Below are 26,223 nucleotides of genomic sequence, written 5' to 3' on the forward strand. Positions count from 1 at the left end.
GTACCTATTCTCACTTATACTGTTTATGTCTTCACTTTCCAAGATAACACAATATTACTTCTACTTTCCTAATTTCTCCCACATGTTGTTACCCTCTTTATTTCTCTCGTGCAAGATGGTGGCACTCATCAATAATGACAAGATGAAAGATCACCTTGAAGTGCCTCTAAGCAGGGCCAGATCTGGCAGCATATGGGGAATGGGCTATTATATTTTTATGTCTGCAGATATTTTCAGGGCTTCATACATATTTAATGTACAAACAAAACTCAGTTATCTCTCTTCAATTTCACAACACTCCACATAGGATGTCTGTGTGTGTCTGTGCTCAAGAAAGTCCTCTGTTGATGACTCAAGGGGGACCACATGCTCGCATTGTTTACCCCTGCTATTCTATACCAAACTTGGATAACTGGTGGCATCTGGGCAGCATTTGAAAATTTCAGATAATTTTGTTTGTTGTACTACAAAACAAAGTAAATTCATTGAAAGTTAACTCTGTTATATTATCCATGCTTTGGTGTCCATTTATTTTAAAATATTTACTGCATTACTGGAAAGAATTGTTTCCATGTGAGGCCTCAGTCAGCTTGAGATGCTGAAAGGCCAGTTCGGGTTGCCAAGAAACTACCCTCCAACGTGTCTAAGCATTTAATCTCCATAAACTGTCACAATAATTTAAGGAGCTCAACACACACATTGATTATTATTTACATTTACATTGCTTCTCTAGAATAAAATGTTTTACTTGGAATGGGATCATGGCACACAAAATATATAAGATATGAATGATAAAATCATGCTGTTTACATACCTGTCTCCAACACAAACTAATCAATGTAGATTTGAGGACTATAAATCTACAGGAGTAGCAGTGGTACTCTTGATACATTAAAGCTTCAACTCCTTAGTATGAAAGATGGCCCTGATCAAGGTAATTACTGCACTAATGACACCAATAAACAGGCCAATGAATGAAAGCCCAACAGCCTGTTCATTCAGCGCTGTGTGCTATTGTTCGGCGGTGTTGTTCCCATCCTTGTGCAAACTATTTTTCTTTCGCCCATCGTCACAAGACCACGTAACGTTGTTTATGCACCCATATTGGTAGGCAAGCAGCTGTAGAATCCAGACGTGCTAGCGTAGGTTTTGGTTGTTTTTGTACGATTTATTTTCTTTTTTTTTCTCCATAATGGAGAGCACAAGTGAATGCCGTGATTAATTTTCTTTGTCTGACAACACCAAACGTCTCGATCATTAGTCAGAGGTCCGTTATATGGACAAAATCAACTCACAAGTGAGTGATCTATACAGACTACCGATAGAAAAGTTTTCTTTGCTTTTGAATGCTGACATTTATCTAAACATCTGTTATTCGGACATATAGAACCATACAAACAAACGAACTTTCTTTCGGCTTGTCCTGTTAGGGGTCGCCACAGCGTGTCATCTCAGATGACGCTCATATTTGTTTGGCACAGTTTTTACGCCGTATGCCCTTCATGACGCAACCCCTCTTGGGGAGTGGAGACCCCATACATCGGTGTGGAATTACAAAACTTTAGTTTTACTACAAAAGTCTGGATGCATACAAATACTTCACCACGGATTTTGTAAACAAGTTCATGATCACCTTTATACAAGAAGCTGGATTCTTTGTTTTCCCTGTCACTGTAAATATTTTTACACACTTATGTATACGCTGTGTTGATTCCAGATTCAAGATAGATCCGGATGTAATAGTTATAATTTTCATTGTCAAAAGCCGTAAACATGTTCTGTAATAATGACTACATTTATTACATATAGATTTGTTTGATAAATCCACAAATATTTGTTATGCACCTAACTTTAATTTTGAAAAGGCTAATTAAATATTTTTTTGGGTTTTTCATTTTCAATATTAGTAACTCAGTGTAACTATATTTCAAATATACAACATTTGATCAAAAGGCATTACAGAAGGACGTGTTTACAAGAGCACAGGATACATGTACTATTTTGTCTAAGGTGGTAATGTCACAACTTCTGCAGCAATGTTATTGGTATCACAATCTGTCTGGTCTCACCTATAACTTGTTAAACGTGCATTCTTACAGATGCTATTTTCTAGTGTTTTGCAACATCTTTGGCAGCCAGTTGCGTTTTCCCTTTCGTGAATGCAGGTATCTCAAATTTTGCTCCATATGATCCAAATGTTATGGCATGGTGGCTCAGCTGATAAAGCGTTGGCCTCACAGTTCTGAGGACCCGGATTCGATCCCGGCCCCGCCTGTGTAGAGTTTGCATGTTCTCCCCATGGCTGTATGGGTTTTCTCCAGGCACTCCGGTTTCCTCCCACATCCCAAAAAGATGCAACATTAATTGGACACACTAAATTGCCCCTAGGTGTGAGTACGAATGGTTCCTGCGATTGGCTGGCAACCAGTTCACGGTGCACCCTGCCTCCTGCCCGTTGACAGCTGGGATAGGCTCCAGCACTCCCCGCTCTGTCTGGCCAGCATACAGTGGTAGGAACTAATATTATGAATAAAGCATTAATCATGGTGTGAAAAACATTTGATATTGTTGAAGTGTGTACACCATAAATGAAACTCAAATATTGAATATTCATGTTGAATATGAGTCTGAGCAATGTTAGTAATAAATGTTGAAATACAGTCAGTTTGGTTGGTTTGATGACAGTACAGACTAGACTATACACACATAGCAAACTTTTGGTACCTGGGCAAGCCAGTAAAGATAGTAACTTTCTTGTCATCACCCTTCAAGGCTTCCTCATCCAGTGAAATTTTACCCCAAATTTCTTTTATTTGAATATTTTAATTCCTCAGCGACTGAAATTCTCTGTACATGCTATGGAGCTCATTTTTATTCATGTCAGTTTGCGGGGTAGATTCACAAGTACATGTGTCAACTGAAGTAGTTTCACTGTGTTTCATTTTGTTCTTCTGTGTACCCAGTGGACGAAGATTGTAGATTCAAAAGTGTCTCGGCTGCTTCTGTTCTTGATGCTTCTGTTAACAGATACAGTACTTAAAATTGTCAATATTTTATTTCCTCGTTATCCATATCTAATGATTCTGTGCATTATGTGCTGATGATATATGATTATGTGTATTATATAATTACAAATGAAAAAAAACTAAAAAGGCTACTGGTATTGGCCAAATTTGTGAAAATGCAAACTGTGTTGCGACTCATGTTGTTCTCACCAGATCTTCTTTTTTTTTTTTGAAAGATCTCGCCTATGAAACTTTTCCAGCACTTGATGGGACTTTAAAATAACTTACTGGGTTGTTATACCCAAGTATGTAGTTGTTACCGAATACCATAATTATAATTTATTGACACTGCACAGACTGAGACAGACATTTTTAAAGCGGACAATAGACATTCAATTTCAAAACTAAATATATAACCAAATCATTTTATTTCATCATGATGTATTGTTATAATCTAGCATAATTTACAGCGGTATATATTGTCAATCCATTGATGAAAGCTAGCAGTACATGATCTATATCTTCCTAAAGCATGTAGAGGGGAAAAGTTTTCAACTTCAAGATAATGCGGTACCATTGGAGAAAATGACCATCCGCATTTAGATATATGGAGAGACTAGTCTAACATTAGAACTTAGATCAAGTCAAAGTAAATCACAATCTCATACTTATTATAGTTAGATCCTGAAACATTACCTGTGTTATATCCCAGAAATGTTTTCAGTGTAACTGAATTTTCTTCGAGATGACTCATGATTTTGATGACTTTCGACGTAAATGTGCTCGCAGTACGTGAAACAGCTTGGAACATGTGCTTTTGGCATCACTTCTGAACATGCTCAGTACGGTTAACTTGCATTTCCTGTTTCCGGGTGAAACTGATTGTTTAGGATCAGGCTTCTTTTGTTACCAACGTCAATGAAATATACACGTAAATGAATGTCAAGACCAACGTTCCCTCTAATTTTTTGCGTGTCTGACCAAATACACTAAGCCCGTGAGCCCACTCTTTTGACCACTGTGAGCAACATATGATGTATGCGCTGTGGTCACATCAGTGCCATCCATTGAAGTTACATGGCTCATTCAAAGATTCAGATTACAGAATTGACATTCCCATCAGAACACTTCTAAGAACAATTTTGTGTTTTTGCAAACTTAGAATGAAAATGTCAACAAACAAAAATAAATACATTGCTAACTAAACCAAGCCAACTATGAACTATAAATTTGAAAGGTTGTTTGCAACTTTATTTAATTTTTTTTAACCCACAATGATATCCCTGTCAGTTTTTCTTGGTATAAAACTGAATTATTGCTTGCATAATATCTTTAGCAATGAATGTTGAAACCATATTGATGCTCCCAAACAGTTTTAAGGTTAATGTTATGTTGCCGCCCATATTTAAAATACAGAATTAGCTTTTTGTGCACTGTATTGTCTGTGCTTTCATCCTCGATCAGGCTGTGCCAAGGTGGAATTTTAACATTATACACCATCTCAGGCTATACTTTCTACTTTGGCTTCAGACCAGACCTTTTTTACTCAAAAAAAGAGAAAATCTCAACCAGTTTCACCACTTTTCCTTCTATTATTAACATACCCCGACATTCATTAAAGCAACGGCAGTTGTTTTTTTTGTTTTTTTGTTTTTTTTTAGTTTACCATTTTTATCGAGGGTAAACACAAGCAGCATGTCTAACGCTCTTTGATCTCCGTTGCCCAGACTGTGTGGGTGAACGTTATTTGTATTTGTGAGTGTACCGCTTTAAGAGCCGCCCCCCCTTCTGTCTTAAAAAAAAAAAAAAAGTCAGGCTGTGGTTCACTGCGCTGGATTGGTTTTCATGTGCGCTGAGAATGTCTACATATTTCTACTCGTAACAAATTTCGTTGTTGAAATTTGATTGCATGATTTTTCGTGCTTGACTGTGCAGATTTGCGAGTGCGATGGTGCGAGGCTAAATGTGTATTGGCGTTTAATGCATTTAGTCCACCCGAGAGGACAATGTTGCGCCTTCGTCTCAAGCTATTAATTTCTCCCAAATTATTGGGCACTGGTTGTTCCCTTTAACAGGCATTGCACTGTGTAACTTATGTCCACAGATGGAATGGTCTTCCCATGACAGCAGGTTTGGTTGTAGCAGGAAGAATAATAATAATAATCCTGCCAGTTGAACTGAGCTCTGGGGCTGAGTCAGGTGTGTACGTTTATGGCATGCAATGCTGGTAGTCGCTCGCTCCAGCTATGCTGACCTGTCATGGCTGGGAAAGGCAATCAAAGCTGTACGGCCAGCTTCTACGATTGAGGCTGCCAACTTGGCTTGCGGCAGGCACTCGCACACGTGGTGGCGCTGGCTGCACCGTGGACAAGAAAGGAAGGCGGAGCGGTTTGGCCAAAGCCGGTCGGCTGGTGGGTTGCCAGAAGGACCCGAAAAGATAAGAACGCACTTCCAAACAGCAAGGTATACATTTAGAAAATTTCTGCAGTGTTCATGAAATATTAAAAATTTTATCTTGCATGGACACAATCACGCCATGTTTGCAGTTCCTCTCAACGCCAGTGGATATTGCATTGCATCCAAGTTCCAGGAATAAAGATATGATGGGAAGCTGCTCATTAGCTTAAGGTCCATTTAATGTCTCCTCAGCCTTTTACTTGGTCCAGATAGGTGGTACCTTTGGGAGTCCAGACTTCAAGGGTAGGTGTTAATTAGTTTTAGGACCCACCAAGACCATCTCACTTTGGGGCAGCACAGAAGAATAGAGTTTATAGGGCCAGGGAAACTCTGTGTCAATTCCCCAAATCCCTGAATGAAAATATCCGGTATCGTGGTTTATTTGGTGCGATAGAGCTGCACTCCCATTGACTATTGCCATAGCATCGTCCTGGCATCCCGTTGGCTTTAAGGGACGTCAATGTTTACCTATGATCCACTTCTTGTATTTTGGCTTTTGTGGCGCGGTAAAGCTGCTCTTTACCCGTGATGCTTTTTGATTCCCTTGGACACTCGATTGTCACTGAATCACACTAGCGCTGTCACAATCTAACGCACAGTGCAAAAGTACAACTTTTTCATGTGATTTTTGCAAGATTATTCATCTTGCTTTACTATGGGTCAGAATAAACTGGAGTGGGATTGTGTATGTGCGTACGCTCATGTGTATGTTTTGTCTTGGCTGTCAAAGTTTGCCTACTCCTCTGCCCCCCCCCCCATGATGCCTTTTGCTTGTCAGTCACCCTTCACTTCGCATTGTTGTTCAACGCCAAAGGTAAATGGACATATTTTTTAAAATTTTTATTTACATTATGTACTTTTATTTGTTTTTTTTTGGGGGGGGGTGTCAGGTGGCTTGGAACAGATTAAAATGTAAATTGCACTTTTACGTACGAAAAAATTACGGTTTATTGGTTTAGTTTCACATAATGGATTAATTTCGTAAATAGTGATACCACTTTGTATTTTATCAAAAACCTTCAAGTTTAGTGATAGTATCATTGATGTTTTCTTTCATGCCACTAATAAATTTCAGGGGTATGGCCAGGCCACTGCCTTGTGGACGACTGCCTCCGACATAAGCTCCTCACCTGCGCCTCATTGTTGCTAAATTTGCCATGGAATTAAGCCTGGTGTGTTGGTGTAGTTGCCAGTTTGTTGTATGAGACTGCATTAATCTGCATGTGTACACTAGCTTCTTGTTGTGTATTTACTTCGTTGTCACAGCCAGGGTTCCTGTGCCACCATAGCCAAGTCAAGTTAACTTTTGTTTTTGCCTAGTAGTTATCTAACCTCGTTTTCATGTTTTTGGACCTTGCCTTTCGGCACGTTTCTTTGTGTCTTTGCCTTTGTTGGACTGCCAACCTGTGTATGACCTAACCTCTGACCTCAGGTTTGGATAAAACAACCCTCAAAATCATGTCACTACCTCAGAGTCCTGCATTTAGGTCCTACCCTATATCCCATGCTCGTGACAGAATGAACTGGTCAGCGTAGGACCCTGCGGGAAAAACGCGGCGTTGCCAGTCACTCTGCCGGTCTGCCTCCCAGCACAATCAGGCTGCCGACCAAGCGTCCCCCTCTCCAAGTGGGCTCTATCTTTTCTTTTCTTCTCCTTCCTTTTCACCTGTGCCTCCCCCCACATATTATGATTAACCTCCACGCCTGACCCGACATTTTTTATTAGACTCAGTTTTTTCTGATTTTGAGGCTGACCTTGACTTATATAACTGCCTGCTCTGATATACATTTTGGTTTTTCACTCTCTATTGTTAGTCCAAGTCATTTCGTGTCATCTTTCCCAAGTACTCTTCTGCCGACGATTTCTGGGACAACCGTTTGACCATTTATCCGGTACCCCCACGTGGTGGCCAGCTAAGGCGTCCAAGTAGAGTAGAGCTCAGCTTTATGCCTCCCACTTCACTCCACCCAAGCCATGCCAAGAAAAATCCGCCCATGAGTCAACTCGTTCTATAACACCCATGTTTCCCAGTTGACCTTCCCGAGTCCTTATGCACTTTGCTCCTCTCATATTCACTCCTACCAAGGCTCGATGGCAGCAGGCTGAGGAGGCATCTGGGGACCCCGAGCTGCATCATTCCCATATCTCGGCATAGCCTGACTCCAAGCCACCTCTTGCTCATGTCTTGGTGGAGCCTGACCCTGAGCCACCTCTTGTTTATGTCTTGACCAGCTCAAAGCCTCTTGACCATGCATCGACAGTGCTCGACCAGCAGCAGCCGCCGCCTCTTGACCATGCATCGACGGTGCTCGACCAGCAGCAGCAGCCGCCTCTTGACCATGCCTCAGTGGTGCTCGACCAGCAGCAGCCACCGCCTCTCAACCACGCCTCTGCGGTGCTTGACCAGCAGCAGCAGCAATCACCGCCTCTCAACAACGCCTCAGCATTCTCAATTAGCAGCAGCTGCCACCTCTCGCTCCTGCCTCCTGCTTTGCCCACAGCTGTCACCTGGTCCTGTTTGGTTTTGGTTGCTGCTTTGCCGTTGGGACCTTCCTTGCGGACGTCCACCTGAATGGCCCCTTAGAGACCCTGGTGCTTGGCGTCCAAGCCGAAATCTTGAACTGCTCAACAAAGCTCCTCTCTTTGGGTGGCCTCGATGGCGGGGTTTGGTTATCAAACATATGAGCACAACTGTTGAATGAACTTTCATTAACTAAATAAAAGTAGAACTGTATTTCTCAGTTAGAGCAAATACAACCTAATTCCAGTGACGTTGGGACCTTGCGTTAAACAAAAAAAACCCAGAAAATCAAGGGTTTGCAAATCACGTTCAACTTACATTTAATTTAATACACTACAAAGACAAGATATTTAATGTTCAACCAGATAAACTTTATAGTTTTAAGCAAATAATCAACTTGGAATTTTATGGCTGCAACACATTCCAAAAAAGCTGGAACCGGTTGCAAAAAAAGACAAAGTTGAGGAATGTGAAAAACCTGTTTGGAACATCCCCGAGGTGAACAGGCTAAATGGGAATTGGTGGTTGCCATGATTGGGTATAAAAGGAGGTTCCCTGAATTGCTGTCTTTCACAAGCAAAGATGTGATGTGACAATGTGTTTTACTTTTTTCCCAGTGCCTTCACAGTTTTGCACACCACTTAATTTCTGATCTCATTTATTCTACCTTTTTTGATGTATGGATTACTTGGGTTGTTTCCAACATCCCGGGAAATTTACTGTTCCGCAGCACCTTTGGATGTATATTTCGAGACAAAATTGACATGTAAAATACTCATTTTAGCCTCTATATATTCCAATATGTTTTCAGTTTGTTGGTAAAATGACTCACAGGACTCGAAACTCAGTGCCTCACTATCCATCAAGACATATCTGTACGAAGTTACGATGAAAATAGTTTGATGAGCAATTCTTAAGGCAGTGCAACTTTTGAGGGACTCATGGAAGTCTTTTCTGGTCATTATTGTGTGTGAAATACACAGACCAATTGTGTGCTTTGTGACTTCTTCCACACAACAGAAGAAAAAAATACATTTTTGCCAATGGAAGTGAGTGTGAGGCAGGGAAGTTATAACAATGTGTGTTGGTATGATAACCAAAAACCGGTTCACTGGATCCATCAATAATAAATATATCAATTCTACTGAACTGGTTCGCCTTATCAATGCCACTATAGGAAAGATAATTCATTTTTTTCTTTTGGCAGTCATTATTTAGTTGCATTTATTCATTTTAATTGTTTTATTCCACGACTTGGTCTTGTATTTAGATTTTGTTAAATAAGAGTGAGTTTTTGTTTTAACCAAGCATTGTTTTTTTATTCCATATACAGCAGCCAATTTGGAATTGATAAGAACATTGATAAGGAATCGAATCACTGCGAGGAATCGATAATGGCATCAACGTTGATCATTTCTTATCAGTTAATCTTTGTGTGTGTCTGTGCATCCATTAGTGTGACAGAGAAGAAAAGATGAAAACGGGAAACCAAAACGTTGGTTAGATGACGACCATGCTGCTGACTGTCTTAATAGTTAACATCTATGTATTTTACTTCAACCACATGACTTCACAACACTTAAAATTAACTAATGATGTCGAGTTTATGTCGCGTCCCATCGGAACGGGAGTAGGACCCAAATGCATGACTCGGACGATGCAAGGTAGTTCAGGGAGAAACATTTATTATATGCTGAGGTCGGGGATCGAGCAGGCAGTCAGGTGCAGCAGCGGTAGTTGGGACGTCGGGCGAAAAGAGCAGGTGAGCAGGCAAGCAGGAGTTGGTACACGGGAGAACGATCAAAGCAGGCAGAAGTATCAAAGGAGTCAGGCTTACGGGGTTGGTCGGAGAAAAGGCGAAGGTCCAGGTTGTCGATCAAGGATACCGGAGCACTCCAAGGGGACATGAAGCTCAACGATCTGGTGCCGGCCAGTCGTCAACGGGGTCACATAAACACGCCGCACAATCAGGCCGCATGAGGCGCAGGTGTGCACCTCCCAATAAGTGCAACCGCGCGGACACCCGCACAGCCCGGGCTTGAGCGGCAGGATCATGACAGTTTACACCACGTACAGTACCCAACCCCCTTGAAAATGGCATTGGACAATAAACATGACACTCAAATCTCTTTTTTACCCATCCAATCTTCTGTCTCTCCAATGTGGGCAAATTGCTTGTTTTATTTTACATGATCGCTTCAAATAACAATGGATTAGTACAGTGATTTAATTCTGTGCGTGAGTGCATTTCTCACTGCACAAATGTCTAGAATGTTACAAAAGAATGCTGACAAAGACATCAGCAATACCACAAGACCAGAGGTTGTCTGGCCTCCTGAAAATAGCCCAAAAATGCCACAAAAATGTTAAGTGTATAAGTGAAGCACGCTGATTTTCGAGCCACAAACCATTTGCCCATTATGTTCTTCAATATAAACAAAATGTCTGTGAAATGGAATATTGAAAGCTGAATTTATTACCCCTAACAGGTTGTTACATTTTGCCCATTCTTCAGCTTTTTCTGTTTAAGAGTGACATCCATCCATCCATTTTCTTCACCGCTTATCCTCACAAGGGTCACTCGGAGTGCTGGAGCCTATCACAGCTGTCAACAGGCAGGAGGCAGTGTATACCCTGAACTGGTTGCCAGCCAATCGCATGGTACATGGAGACAGACAACAGTCCCACTCACAATCACACCTAGGGACAATTTAGATTGTCCAATTAATGTTGCATGTTTTGGGATGTGGGAGGAAACCGGAGTGCCCGGAGAAAACCCACACAGGCACGCCAAGAACTTGCAAATTCCATACAGGGAAGGCCGGGATTCAACCCAGGTTCTCAGAACTGTAAGGCCAACGCTTGACAGCTGTGCCACTGTGCCGCCTTAATAGTTATATTTAAAACTAAATAATATTGTTAGCTCTGATTTGACTCCTTTACAGTGTACCATATCACCAAATTTGAAATCTGTGGTGAAGGAAACTGTTGCGACAGTTGTATCATTTGAGATAATTTCCCTTAATTTGGACTTGTCTTCAATTCGAAAGATGGAGACATGCACTGGAAAGGAGAGGAATGAAGATTAGCCGAAGTAAAACAGAATATATGTACGTGAATGAGAAAGGTGGAGGGGGAAGAGTGAGGCTACAGGGAGAAGAGATAGCGAGGGTGAAGGACTTCAAATATTTAGGGTCAACAATCCAGAACAATGGTGAGTGGGGTAAGGAAGTGAAGAAACGGGTCCAAGCAGGTTGGAACAGCTGGCGAAAGGTGTCTGGTGTGTTATGTGACAGAAGAGTCTCTGCTAGGATGAAGGGTAAAGTTTACAAAACACTCGTGAGGCCGGCAATGGTGTACGGATTAGAGACGGTGGCACTGAAGAAACAACAGGAAGCAGAACTCGAGGTAGCAGAAATGAAGATGTTGAGGTTCTCGCTCGGAGTGAGCAGGTTGGATAGGATTAGAAATGAGCTCATTGGAGGGACAGCCAAAGTTGGATGTTTTGGAGACAAGATTCGAGAGAGCAGACTTCGATGGTTTGGACATGTTCAGAGGCGAGAGAGTGAGTATATTGGTGGAAGGGTGCTGAGGATGGAGCTGCCAGGCAAAAGAGCGAGAGGAAGACCAAAGAGAAGGTTTATGGATGTGGTGAGGGAAGACATGAGGGCAGTTGGGGTTTGAGTGGAAGATACAGAAGATAGGCTAAGATGGCAAAAGATGACACGCTGTGGCTACCCCTAACGGGACAAGCCGAAAGGAAAAGAAGAAGAAGATCATGCGTTCTGAAGTACAATGCGCATCCCCAATGTTGACCTAAAAAAAATCAGGAAAACCCTTCTACCAATGTACAATGCGCACCACCAATTTGCTGCTACCCCCATATGCTTAAAATATTGGGAATTATCTGTATTTATATTTGTTAGGTTTGGACTTGTCATGTTTATGTTTGTAATGTTTCTGTACAGCAATCATTAATAATAATCATTGTGCATGTGCTGATGTAGCCATAATATAATCTCGGGACAGGCCACAGGACACGCTTGTCCTGATCCCTTTAATTGTCAGAACAGAATCCCTCAACCAAATAAAATAAATGCTCAATGATGGCATAGCATTTTATTCATACTGTTGATAACACATATTACAGTCTTAAATAAATGCCCATAACGCTCATATTACGTAGTTTGAGCTCTAGTTGTTTTCATACCCACCTGAAGCCATTGGGGCGAGCTATCGTTTCGGACTGTGGCGTTAATTCCAGGTTGGCAGCGTCATTGGCACAAGTGTCCATATTTCGTTTAAAAGGAGCTAGCTGTTGTTGTCGATGTTTTTAAGTCTTGGTTTAAGTTTAACCCTCTCTGGACCAAATATAATTTTGCAGAGAAAAAATCCGATACTTTCAGAAAATGATACTTCTTCTTTTTTCTTTCTGCTTGTCCCGTTAGGGGTCGCCACAGTGTGTCAACTTTTTCTTTCTAAGCCTATCTCGTGCATCCTCCTCTCAAACACCCACTGTCCTCATATCCATCAACCTTTTCTTTGGTCTTCCTCTCACTCTTTTGCCTGGCAACTCCATCCTCAGCACCCTTCTACCAATGTACTGACTCTCTCGTCTCTGAACATGTCCAAAACATCTAAGTCTGCTGTCTCTAACCTTCTCTCCAACTTTGGCTATCCCTCTAATGATCTTATTTCTAATCCTATCCAACCTGTTCACACCAAGAGAGAACCTCAGCATCTTCATTTCTGCCACCTAAAGTTCTGCTTCCTGTTATTTCTTCAGAGCCACCGTCTCTAATCCGTACATCATGGCGGGCCTCACCACTGTTTTATAAACTTTGCCCTTCATCCTGGCGGATACTCTTGTGTCACATAGAACACCAGACACCTTCTGCCAACTGTTCCACCCCGCTTGGACCCGTTTCTTCACTTCCTTACGACACTCTCCATTGCTCTGTATTGTTGACCCCAAGTATTTGAAGTCGTCCACCTTCGCTAACTCTTCTCCCTGAATCTTCACTCTTCCTCCTCCGCCCCTCATTCACACACATATATTCTGTGTTACTTAGGCTCATCTTCATTCCTCCCATCTCCTCTCATTTCCAGTGCGTAACTCCATCTTTCTAACTGTTCCTCCGTCTGTTCACTGCTTTCACTGCAGATCACAATATCATCTGCGAACATCATGGTCCAAGGGGAATCCAGTCTAACCTCATCTGTCAGCCTATCCAATACTACCGCAAACAGAAAGGGCCTCAGCGCGGAACCCTGATGGAGTCCCACCTCCACCTTAAATTCTTCTGACTCACCAACAACACATCTCTTGTAGGTCACTCTATGTTCCACTCTGTTCTGGAAATGAGCGTTCACCACTGCAAATTCCATCCTTTTTGCAAAGTCCACCACCATCTGTCCCTCAAAATTCCTTTGCTGAATGCCGTACTTACCCATCACTTCTTCATTCTTTCGCCAACATGTCCATTGAAATCTGCACCAATCACAACTCTCTTTCTGTCTGCGATGCTCACAACTACTTCGTCTAGTTCCTTCCAGAATTTCTCTTTTAACTCGAGGTCACGTCCTACCTGTGGAGCATACCCGCTAATCACATTATACACAATACCTTCAGTTTCAAATTTAAGCCTCATCACTTCATCTGATATTCTTTTCACCTCCAAGACATTCTAAGACAGTTCTTCTTTTATAATAATCCCTACTCCATTTCTCTTCCCATCTACACCATGATAAAATAATTTAAACCCTGCAGTTAAACTTCTAGCCTTACTCCCTTTCCACTTGCTCTCTTGGATGCACAACATATCAACCTTTCTCCTAATCATGTCAACTAACTCCTGAGCTTTTCCTGTCATAGTCCCAACATTCAAAGTCCCTACACACAGCTCTATGGTCTGTTCATTTCACTTCTTCTTCTGCCGACTAAACCGCTTGCCTCCTCTGTTTTGTCTTCAACCTACAATATCTGAATTTGTACCTACACCTTGTAGATTAACATTTCCGGGTGTGGGTGTAGGAAGTCACGACCTCACTGTTGTAGAATTCGTGTGAGGAACGCTCGTATATGTTTGGCACAGTTTTACCCCGGATGCCATTCCTGACGCAACCCTCTGTATTTATCTGGGCTTGGGACCGATTGGCAGGTAGAACAATAATCTGTTGCCCAGCGTGCTGCAGATAATCAAAAAGAAGCAATTAAATAAACAAAGTCAGCACAAAAGATACACAATTTACATATTACCTAATCTATGTTAAAGTTAAGGTCAAGTGAAAGCAATCAAAATAAATCACGAAATCACAATAAACACAGTCAGTAGAAAATGTTACTCTGGACTTAAAATTTTCGACTATATTAAACCTGTTGAAAATTTGCAATCCTTGCCTGGAAAGTCACGGGCAGTCGTTTCTGATCTTTGGTGCAGTTGCAACAAACATCCTATGCTAACGGTCGTAAAATGCAATGCCCCCCCATCCCGAGGAGGTCAGAGTTCAGGTTGGTGGCGCACATTACTGTAATATATATATATATATATATATATATATATAAAATTGTGTAACATAAGACATCGAATATCATCAAAATGTATATGTATACCTTTTTTAACCACTCTATGTACCTGTATAAAACTATACAATGTGATTGTATTTTTTATTTTTCATTCATACCTAAATATAATGCGCTCTATTGACATTTTGAAAATATTTTGGGAACAAATTGCGTATTATTTCCGAGAAATTACGGTACGTGTTTTGTTTTTTAAAGATGTATTATTAATTTTTGCCTTTTGTTTCGACAAAAAATATTCATTTTCACATGGAAACCACAGCAAAATGAAAAAATTGCTGTTTCACAATACATATGTAGTTTAGAATGCCAGGATATGATTTTGTTATTTTTGCATTTTAATTGTGGTCTTTTTCTCTGTCTTTAGAATATTCTATGTGTCCCATGACTCACAAGATTTAAAGATCTTCAGTTACATTGCACGAGATGGGCACAGCAATGTTTTCCGGTGCAATGTGTTCAAGTCCAAAAAGAAGGTGAGACCCTTCCCTTTTAGATTTGAAAAGTCGCTTGTCACTCCTAGAGAGGTTATGTCACTGGAAAAGTGATGTTTTACTTTTCCCCATCTAGCTATGATATTTTAACAAAGCGACTGCGGTGTTGAATTCTTGCTAACAGTAAGCAGAATTACTGTAATTTCCCATTGATAATGCGTCCTGAAGTATGATGCGCACCCCCAAAGTTGACCTAAAAAAAAATCAGGAAAACCCTTCTATCAATGTACAATGCACACCACTGCTAGCCATATCCTCAAAATACGTATTAGGAATTATCTGTATATTTATTTTGCTAGGTTTGAACTTTTATTGTTTGTACTTGTATTGTTTTTCAAAAAAGTGTCTGTACAACAATCATTAATAATAATCTTTGTGCATGTGCTAATGTAGCGATAATATATTGAAGAAAATAAGTATTTGAACACCTTGCTAAATTGCAAGTTCTCCACTTGGAAATCATGGAAGGGTCTGAAATTTTCATCGTAGGTGCATGTCCACTGATGGAGATAACCTAAAATGAAAAATCCTGAAATCACAATGTGTAATTTTTCACGATTTATTTGTGTGACACAGCTGCAACAGTTGGTACAGTAGCCTTTGTTTGCAATTACAGAGGCCAAACGTTTCCTGCAGTTGTTCACCATGTTTGCCTCACTTCTCCATGCAGATCTTCTCGAGATCAGACAGGTTTCTGGGCTAACGCTGAGAAGCACAGAGTTTCAGGTCCCTCCAAAGATTTTATATTGGGTATAGGTCTGGATACTGGCTAGGCCACACCAGAACCTTGATATGCTTCTTATGAAGCAACTCCTTGGTTTTCATGTCTGTGTCCTTCAGCTCATTGTCATGTTGAAAGACCCAGCCACGACCTATTTTCAATGCTCTGACTGAGGGAAAGAGGTTGTTCCCCAAAATCTCACAATACATGGCCGCAGTCATCCTCTCGTTATTACAGTACAGCCGTCTTGTCCCATATGCAGAAAAACACCCCCAAAGCCTGATGCTACCACCCCCATGCTTCACAGTCGGGATGGTGTTCTCATGGTGAACTCATCATTCGTCCTCCTCCAAACACGGTTATGTTCCATTTTGGTCTTTGGATCATTGAGAACCAACAAGGTGATGTCTTGCATGGGGCTCCACTCCGTTTGAGATTGACTGTCATGTTTAGCTTCTTCCATTTCCTAATGATTGCTCCAACAGTGGACCTTTTTTACCAAGCTGCTTGGCAATTTATGCATAGCCCTTTCCAGCCATGTGGACTTGTACAATCTGGTCTCTGGTGTCTTTGGACAGCTCTTTGGTCTTGGCCACGTTACAAGTTTGAGTCTTACTGATTTTATGGGGTGGACAGGTGTCTTTGTGCAGCTAACGACCTCACACAGGTGCATCTGATTCATGATAATACATGGAGTGGAGGTGGACTTTTAAACGCGGACGAACAGATCTTTTAGGGTCAGAATTGTAGCTGATGTTCAAATACTTATTTGCAGCTGTATCACACAAATATATTTAATATATATAAAAAACATACATTGTGATTTCTGGATTTTTCTTTTCTGATGATCTCTCTCACAGTGGACATGCACCTATGATTAAAATTTCAGACCCCTCCATGATTTCTAATTGGGAGAACTTGCAATATAGCAGGGTGTTCGAATACTAATTTTCTTCACTGTATCTCGGGACAGGCCACAGGACACGCTTGTCCTGGTCCCTGTAATTGTCAGAACAGAGTCCCACAACCAACCATAATAAATGCTCAATGATCGCATAACATTTTATTCATACTTTTGACAGCACATATTACTGTCTTTTCCACTCACACCTGTACCAAAGATGTCTTTGTTGGTCACTAAGGCAAAAACCCGGGCGTGGGAGGAGTTCGATGCGGCCATGGAAAATGACTTCACGACGGCTTTGAGGAAATTCTGATCCACCGTCCGGCATCTCACGAGTGGGAAGCAGTGCACTCACATCACTGTTTAGATGAGGGGTGCTCACTGCGTCAACCGAAACTGGTCGATCGCGACGGCGTTCCAAGAGGAAAAGAAAAACTGATCTCAGCCGTACTCACCCCCCCCCTATTTTAAGATAATCTTGACAAACATGAGTATGGATGCTGCAGTAAAGAAGACAAAAACGTATCACTTTCATACAGAATGTGAGGTCGACTTTTTTTTCCACAATGTCATTTTCGAAGTGCGTTTCCCTCATCTGCCACTGTAGTGAAATGTGGAACGGCATCTTCGAACTGTTTATGGAAAATATGACACCGACATTTCGCTGAAAAGCAAGCTGAGAATGAGAAAAGTGAACGAACTAAAATCCCAACTGCCCACACAGCAGTCACTTTTCACACAATATAGTTGAACAGCCAAAGCCGCCACCATCGTTTCTGGGTTCGTCACATCACTCATAAAAGAGGCATAGCTGACTCGTTGTTCCGATCTTTAAAAAATAAGGTGGAAATATCATCTTCAATAAAATCTCTGCAGCTGTAAAGGAGTACAGTTACACAGCGCTGTGAAGCCATGGCTGATGTGTGGAAGGACATCAGAGATTGTGAGTGTTTCTCACTGCAGTTAGTCGAATTGTGAGGTGACGTGAGTGACATAGCCCACGTGTGCATTTTCATTTGTATGGTGTTTAGTGATCATCAACGTGAACTCACATAGTTACAAAAAATGTTTATGGTTCATTATGTTGTGTTGTGCAATTTTGGCTCATGCAAGGGACACAAACCTACATTTACATAGAAAGAATCCTTAAAGAATTTTTGTAGTGGGTAGATCTTTGTGACTTGGTCATTCTCTTTCATCATTGGTCATTCTAAAAAGAAAAAAAAAAAGCTCATCCCCCCCTCGATCGCGAGAGGCTGGAAGTAGATCTTGGGGTAAAAAGAAAAGTCTGGGCACCCCTGGTGTAGATTGAGGATGGGGCACTGCTGACCTCAACTTAGGACGTTGTGAGTATGTTGGGAGAATACTTCAAAGAACTCATCAATTGCACCGACACGCCTTCCCTTGAGGAAGCAGGGTCTGACTTCACTGAGGCGGGCTCTTCCATTTCTGGGGTTGAGGTCACTGGGGCAGTTAAAAAACTCCTTGGTGGTAGGGCCCCAGGGTTAAACGAGATTTGGCCGGAGTTCCAAAAGTCCTTTGATGTTGTGGGGCAGCCCTGGTTGATACACTCTTGCAACATTGTGTGTAAGTCAGGGACAGTGCCTCTGGACTGGCAGACCTGGGTGGTGGTCCCCCTTTTCAGAAAGGGGACCAGAGGGTGTGTTCTAACTACAGGGGGTTCACACTCCTCAGCCTCTCTAGTAAGGTCTATTCAGGGGTGCTAGAGAGCAGGGTCCATCAGGAATTCGAATCTCAGAATCAGGAAGAGCAATGTGGCTTTTGTACTGGCCGTGGAACAGTGGACCAGCTCTACATCCTCAGGGGGATCCTCGTGCGTGCGTAGGAGTTTGGCCAACCACTCTACATGTGTTTTGTGAACTTGGAGAAGGCATTTGACCGTGTCCCTGAGGGAGTCCTTTGGGGGACTCTTCGGCAGTATGGGGTACCGAACCCCCTGATACGGGCTGTTCGGTCCCTGTACGACCGACGTCAGAGTTTGGTCCGCATTGCCGGCAGTCAGTCATACTCATTTTCGGTGAGAGACTGCCTTTTGTCACCCAGTTTAGTTCTTAACTTTTATGGATAGAATCTGTAGGTGCAGCTGAGGCGTAGAGGATGTTTGGTTTGGTGGCTTCAGCATTGCATCTCTGCTCTTTGCAAATGATGTAGTTCTGTTGGCTTGATCAAAGCCACTGATCTCTAACTCTCACTGGAGCGGTTCGCAGCCAAGTGTGAAGCAGCTGGGATGAGAATCAGCACCTCAAAATCTGAGACCATGGTCCTCAGTCGGAAAAGGTTGGCGTGCCCTCTCTAGGTAGGGGATGACATGCTGCCCCACGTGGAGGAGTTCAAGTATTTACGGGTCTTGTTCATGAGTGGGGGAAGAATGGAGCGGGACATAGACAGGCAGATTGATGCAGCATCTGCAGTGCTGCAGCCTTTGTATCAGTCCATTGTGGTAAAGAGGGAGCTAAGTTGAAAGGCGAAGCTCTCAATTTACCAGTTCATCGAAATTCCTACCTTCACTTATGGTCTCGAGCTGTGAGTCGTGACTGAAAGAACAAGATCCTGGATCCTTCTTTTCCCTTCGGCTTGTCCCGTTAGGGGTCGCCACAGCGTGTCAACTTCTTCCATATTGGCCTATCTCCTGCATTTTACTAGCTAACACAAACTGCCCTCATGTCCTCCCTCACAACATCCAACAACTTTTTCTCTGGTCTTTCTTTTGCTCTGTTGCCTGGCAGCTCCATCCTCAGCATCCTTCTACCAATATACCCACTCTCTCGCCTCTGAACATGTCCAAAGCATCGTCGTCTGCTCTCTCAAACATTGTCTCCAAAACATTCAACTTTTGCTGTCCCTCTAATGAGCTAATTTCTAATCCTATCCAACCTGTTCACTCCAAGCGAGAACCTATGCATCTTCATTTCTGCTACCTACAGTTCTGCTTCATGTTGTTTATACAGTGCCACTGTCTCAAATCCGTACATCATGGCGGGCCTCACCACTGTTTTATAAACTTTGCCCTTCATCCTAGCGGAGACTCTTGCATCACATAGAACACCAGACACCTTCCGCCGACTCTTCCACCCTGCTTGGACCTGTTTTTTAACTTCCTTACCCCAAGTATTTGAGCCCAAGTATTTGAAGTCGTCCACCCTTGCGATCTCTTCTCCCTGGAGATTCACTCTTCCTCCTCCGCTCCTCACATTCATGCACATATATTCTGATTTACTTCGGCTAATCTTCATTCCTCTCCTTTCCAGTGCGTGCCTCCATCTTTCTAATTGTTGCTCTGCTTGCTCCCTGCTTTCACTGCAGATCACAATCTCATCTGCGAACATCATAGTCGAAGGGGATTCCAGTCTAACCTCATCTGTCAGCCTATCCATTACTACTGCAAACGGGAAGGGGCTTAGCGCGGATCCCTGATGCAGTCCCACCTCCACCTTAAATTCTTCTGACACACCTATGGCACATCTCACCGCTGTTCTGCTGCCCTCATGCATGTCCTGTACGATTCTAACATATTTCTCTGCCACACCAGACTTTTGCATGCAGTACCACAGTTCCTCTCGGTACTCTGTCATAAGCTTTCTCTAGATCCTTCTGACCTTCTCTGTACTTTTCCACTTGCATCCTCAAGGCAAATCATGGATCCGTGGTACTCTTTCTAGGCATGGAACCATACTGTTGCTCGCAGATACTTCAGACGTGATTTTTCCGTATATAGGCGGAATTCCGTCTTTTGAAATTGCATGAATTAAAAAAAAACGCGTTTGTTTTTCTGCAATATTCCGACCGTAACCTGTGCCAGAATTCACACTCATTTATTTTCTGATCCGACTTTTGCAAGCGAGGGGGAAAATCTGATACACGTCTGTTGATTGGTTGGTTGGATTGATCTGAAAACGCTTGTTGTATACGAAGCAGTTTATGGGGGCATTTGCAGTCACTCTGATTTGACGGGCGCACCCGCTTGCCGTCACACTCGCACATATCCACAGTCGAGCACGAAAAATCATGTGCGTAAAATTTGTTACAAGTAGAAATACATAGATATTGCCCAATGCGACTGCGCACTTGTCGCACATTCTCAGTGCACTTGAAAACTGATCCAGCGCAGTGAACCAGAGCTCGTCTTTTTTTTTGTTTGTTTTTTTAACACAGGGTCTGCTGCTCAGCCTACTTCAAATTCCTTGTTCACATGACTCTGGCCCCCTCTGGCTCTTAAAGGGGTACACTCATAATTACAAATATCGTCCACCACTATGTTAGCAACACAGTCTGGGCAACGTAGAGCAAAGACGAGCTAGACATGCTGCTTATGTTTACTCTCGATAATACCGTAAAGATAAAAAAAAAATAAGTGCTGTTACTTTAATGAATGTTGGGGTATGAGAATAATAGAAGAAAAAGTAGTGAAACTGGATGAGATTTTCTCTTTTTTTTTAGGTAAAAATGTCTTGTCTGAAGCCAAAGTAGAAAGTACAGGATGAGATGGTGTATAATGTTAAAATTCGGCGGTGCAACTTGGTGGGTGCGTGGAGACAAAGTGTCCTTTTCAAATCTGCAGTGAAAGCTGTTCAGGTTCTCGGGCAGCCCACTATTGTAGTCTAGTGGGTGGGGTGGGGTGGGGTGGGGTGGGGGAGTTCACTTGTAATTAGTTGGCGATTGTATCCGTTGCACACTGATTTGGAGTTGTTCGCGCCAAACTATTTTTCCAGCTTTGCTGCATAATAGCTTTTTGCAATGTTATTTTTTTTTTAGTCAGCTTGTTTCTCGTGCGATTGTACAGGGCCATTTCCCCACTATGATATGTAATCTCTTTAACCTGGCGGAGTTGCCCAACTCTGGCTGTAAACCACGGTTTGTTCTTGTTGAACATGCAAAAAAGACACTCCAGTCTGTGCAGTTGAAATAGCTTTGAAGTGCTAAATTTGCCTCATTGGTTTTACTAAAGGCTTCGCGGACTTAAGTTCTTGCCTGAAAACAGGTATGAGGTAGATGAAGCAGTGATCAGAGGAGCAAGGGCAGCGTGGCGAATTGCACGATATGTGTTTTTATAGTGGTATAGCATTGATCCAGCGTTCGAGTATTGATTTGTGTTCGTAAACAGAAGCAAAAACATCTCAAAATTTTTTTCATTTGAAAACCGATTTGTTAAAAAACGAGGACGTTCGAGAACCGAGGCTTTACTGTAGTTTATACTTACAGAAGCTGTACACAAACTCAATTCTAGCTGTGTCATTGTGTGAATGCCTTCAACATTCACACAGTTACATTTTTTCCATAACAGCACACACAATGTGACTTCTTCAGTTGCACATTGATTAGATGTAGAAAATATATTAAATAAATATTCACGGGATATTACTTACTTTTGTTATAATTAGATATTTTGTGAGTGCATTCAACTTCCACAGATACATTTTTTGTGGTCCAACTATATATCTCTTTCTCCTTACCAAACAGAGTCAGGCCATGCGCATTGTCCGGACTGTTGGTCAGGCATTTGAGGTCTGTCACAAACTGAGTCTGAAGAATGCACAGCAGAACACAGATGGACAGGTAGACTGTCACACTGAAAAGAATGGCAACAACTCCTCTATTACAGGTAAGCACAACTTGGAATAAATGGAATTGCTGGATAGCATGCAGCATCTTCAAGGATGCAGAATGTACTGGTGAAATATAATCTAATACTGTGTGTGTGTGTGTGTGTGTGTGGTGTGTGTGTGTGTGTGTGTGTGCGTGTGCGTGTGTGTGTGTATGTGCGTGTCCGTGTCCGTGTGTGTACACGTACACAGTTGAAGGCAGAAGTTTACATACATAGTGCAAAAACACACATTTCTCTTTCTGTGTCACTGTCAGAAATCAAATTAGATGGAACCTCTCCTGTTTCAGGTGAGTCAGGATCACCAAAATTATTTAATTTTGTTAAATGCCACAATAATGAGAAAAATTTGCTTAGAGAATTTCATCTTAATTTGTTCAAGGTCAAAGTGTCTTGGAAATTTTAGGTATTTCATATACAGTAGTATCTCTACTTACGAAAGTCTCCAGTAACAAAAAAATTCAGGTTACAAAACGCCTCTTTGGAAAAATGTTGTCTCTTGTTTCAAAGGAAAATTCAGGATACAAAAAGAAAAAATAGGTGCTGTATTCGCAAATTCCACTGACCATAAACATCCTTTATCTTGGTTTGTGTGTCATCTTCCTGGCATCCCATTGGCTAGGAGGGATGTCAATCGTTACCCATGATGCCATCCTGTATATTGGTTTTTGTAGCATGATAGAGCTCCTCTCCCGTTGGCTAACACCACAGCATCTTCCTGGTAGCCTTGCTCAGGGCCATTGCCCATTTGGAAGACCCTTTGCACCCAAATTTTAGCTTCCTGGCTGATGTCTTGAGATGTTGCCTTAATATCTCAATGTAATGTTCTTTCTTTATGATGCCGTCTATTTTATGAAGAGCTCCAGTTCCTGCTGCTGCAAAACAGCCCCACAACATGATGCTTTCACCTTCATGCTTCACAGTTGGTATGGTGTTCTCAGGTCTACAAGCTTCTCCCTATATCCTCCAAATGTAACGTTGATCCTAATGGCCAAACATCTCAACTTGAGTTTCATCGAACCTCAGAACATGTCTCCAGAAGTTAGGCTCTTTGTCTGTGTGTCTTTTTGCAAAACCGGTATCTGGCTTTTTTGTTTCTTTAGGAGTAATGGCTTCCTTCTCAGTGAATGTCCTTTCAGCATGACTAGTTTCAGACATTTCAAACATTTAACTCTGGGACACACATCCCGTCTCCTTCCTGCACGGTGTGATGGCTGGACATTGCCATCATGTTTATACTTGCGTATAATTGTTTGAACAGATGAACTTGGCTCCTTCAAGCATCTGGAAATTCACCCAAGCATAAGCAAGACTTGTGGAGCTCCAAGATTCTTTCTCTGATTTTCTGTGTTTTTTTTTCCCCCATTATTTCAAAACAAGGTTTGAGACATGCCCTTAAATACATCGATAGGTGTGGCGTCATTTAACTCACGTTATCATTTAACCGGAGCTTCCAAAACCAGGACCTTATCATCTGGGCTTCCCAATGCTCTTTATACATATAGTACTTATTGTGTATAAGAAAGGAGAAAATATCAAACTATCTAAGAAATTCTCTCTCTTGGTGATCCTGAATGACCTGAAACAGGAGAGGTTTAGTCTGATTGGACTTCAGTCAGTTAGACAAAAAATTAAACATGTTTTTACATCCAAAAATCCTTCCAATTTATGAGCTTCTTATCCTCACAAGGGTCCTGGGAGTGCCGGAGCCTAACCCAGCTGCATCGGGCAGGGGGTGGGGTGCACCCTGAACTGGTTGCATTCGCACTCACAATCCCACCTAAGGGCAATTTAGTGTCTCCAATTAATGCATGTTTTTGGAATGTAGGAGGAAATCAGAGTGCCTGGAGAAAACTCACAGGGAGAAGAGGCAAAGGAATGATCTGTGTCTGTGTGATATATATATATATATATATAATATATATATATATATATATATATATATATATATATATATATATATATATAGATAAAAGCTGGTATTAAATAAGCAATAGACTCCACTGCTAGACATGTTTCATAATTCATATCCAATGATGTAGAGGAGTGATGATATAATGTATTTTATGAAAACTATCCAATAAATTCAGCTCATGCTTTCATCTTTACCTTGAGGGTATTTCCATCCAAATCAGGATAACCTGTCGGAATTATAACTGTGTACCGTCCTCTTTTATGCCGAACTGCTGTTTATGGGTGCTGGCTAGCTACATGCATGCATTGTGTAGCCTCTGGTTGTTGAATTAAGTCATGAACATATATCTCACAACCAAATTAAGATTCATAAATTTATATACCGTTGGAGGTTTGTTTCAGCAGTATTAATTTTCTTGGAGATTTTGTTTTCATACCCTACAATATTGTTCAGGATCCAAAGAAAGAAATAAAGAAAAAAAATGTCAATGGGATGAACTCAAATGTTTTGGGTAATGGAGTTTCCTATTTAAGATCACAACCCACTGACAAAAGGCATTGTAACTATATTACCCCAAGTTCAAGACTCGCTAAGGCATACTCCGGGTGCGTTCAGAAATAGCATCAGAGCACCCTTTGCTACACTAGGCGCTGTTCGAAATTTTGGCGCGCTATTGGAACGTAGACTCTGAGAGTAGCATTGTGCCATCAGATTAAATTTCCAAATCTCAGGTTCCATGCACCGTCTCATCCATATGCGCTGTCATTGTTATTGTTCACTGCTTTGCTGCATTTGGGGGAAAAAAACGTGCCTGTGACACAAACCAAAGCAGTCAAACCAAACCATTTTGATAGTTTTCAAAGACCATTCCATCCCCACTGCTGACAAATGTGAAGGAAGGCAGATGTATGTAGTGGAAGGAACAACAATGCATATTCCCAGGCATCGGGGGCATTACAGCAGCTTGCATCAGTCAACCTCCCCAAGTCTGTTAGATAGCATTGAATCACACTGAGCCACCAAGCATCTGCAGCCCTCGTCCCGGAAATGAACCTGCTTTTACATGATGATAAGACTTGAAATCACCTACGCAATATCCATCCTTCCATTTTCTGTACTAGTTATCGTCACTAGCGTCGCAAGTGTGCTGTTGCCTATCCCAGCTGGCTTCGGGTGAAAGGTGGGGTACATTGTGAACTGATCACCAGACAATTGCAAGGCACATACAAATACACAACCATTCATACTCACATTCATACCACCGGGGAATTTAGAATTTTCAATTATGCTACCATGCATGTTTTTCGGATGTGGAAACAAAATAGGGAGAACATGCAAACTCCACACAGACCTGGTCCCATTGCAATATGTAGAAATGTAAGTTACAAGGGGCGTCACAGTGAGTCACTGGTTACCATATCTGGCTTACAGTTCTGAGGACTGTTGTTCAAATCCTGCCCCTGGCAGTCTAGGGTTTGCATGTTCTCCACGTGCCCACGTGGGTTTTCTCTGTGTACTCTGGTTTCTTCATGCACCCCAAAAATATGTGTGGTAGTTGATTAAAGACTAAGTTGCCCGCAGCTGTGAATTTGAGTTTGAATGGTTGTTCGTATGTGCCATATGATTGGCTGACCACTAGTTCAGTGTATATCTCACCCATAGATCTTTAGGTTTGACTACAGTTTGCCCGCGACCCCAAAGAGCATAAACAATAAAGAAAAAAGATGGATTGATGTAATCCCCCTTGTATACACATTCATTTGTTAATTGACAAGCCGTAGACGTACACATACAATAATTTTATCCTGAGAAGTGTCACAACCCATCGGAACGAGAGTAGGACCCAAATGCAGGAACTCGGAAGACGCAAGGTAGTTCAAGAAGAAACACGTTTATTATATGCAAAGGTAGGGGTTCGAGCAGGCAGTCCGGTGCAGCAGCGGTAGTTGGGACGTCGGGCGAAGAGAGCAGGTGAGCGGGCAGGCAGGAGTACACACAGGTT

The 26,223-nt window shown here is 42.0% G+C and overlaps 1 protein-coding gene across 5 annotated transcripts in view; it reads left to right on the top strand.

Annotated features, from left to right (window-relative positions):
- Window positions 1-26,223, top strand: part of LOC133503188 (carboxyl-terminal PDZ ligand of neuronal nitric oxide synthase protein-like) — a 123,824-nt gene that overhangs the window by 38,009 nt on the left and 59,592 nt on the right. For all 5 annotated transcript variants that reach the window (XM_061824506.1, XM_061824507.1, XM_061824508.1 and 2 more), the window contains 2 exons: window positions 14,935-15,043; window positions 22,165-22,306. In XM_061824506.1, the coding sequence (XP_061680490.1) occupies window positions 14,935-15,043; window positions 22,165-22,306 (251 nt within the window). The remainder of the gene's footprint in view (window positions 1-14,934; window positions 15,044-22,164; window positions 22,307-26,223) is intronic.

The sequence above is a fragment of the Syngnathoides biaculeatus genome, chromosome 7 (assembly GCF_019802595.1).
Source record: "Syngnathoides biaculeatus isolate LvHL_M chromosome 7, ASM1980259v1, whole genome shotgun sequence".
Lineage (NCBI taxonomy): Eukaryota > Metazoa > Chordata > Actinopteri > Syngnathiformes > Syngnathidae > Syngnathoides > Syngnathoides biaculeatus.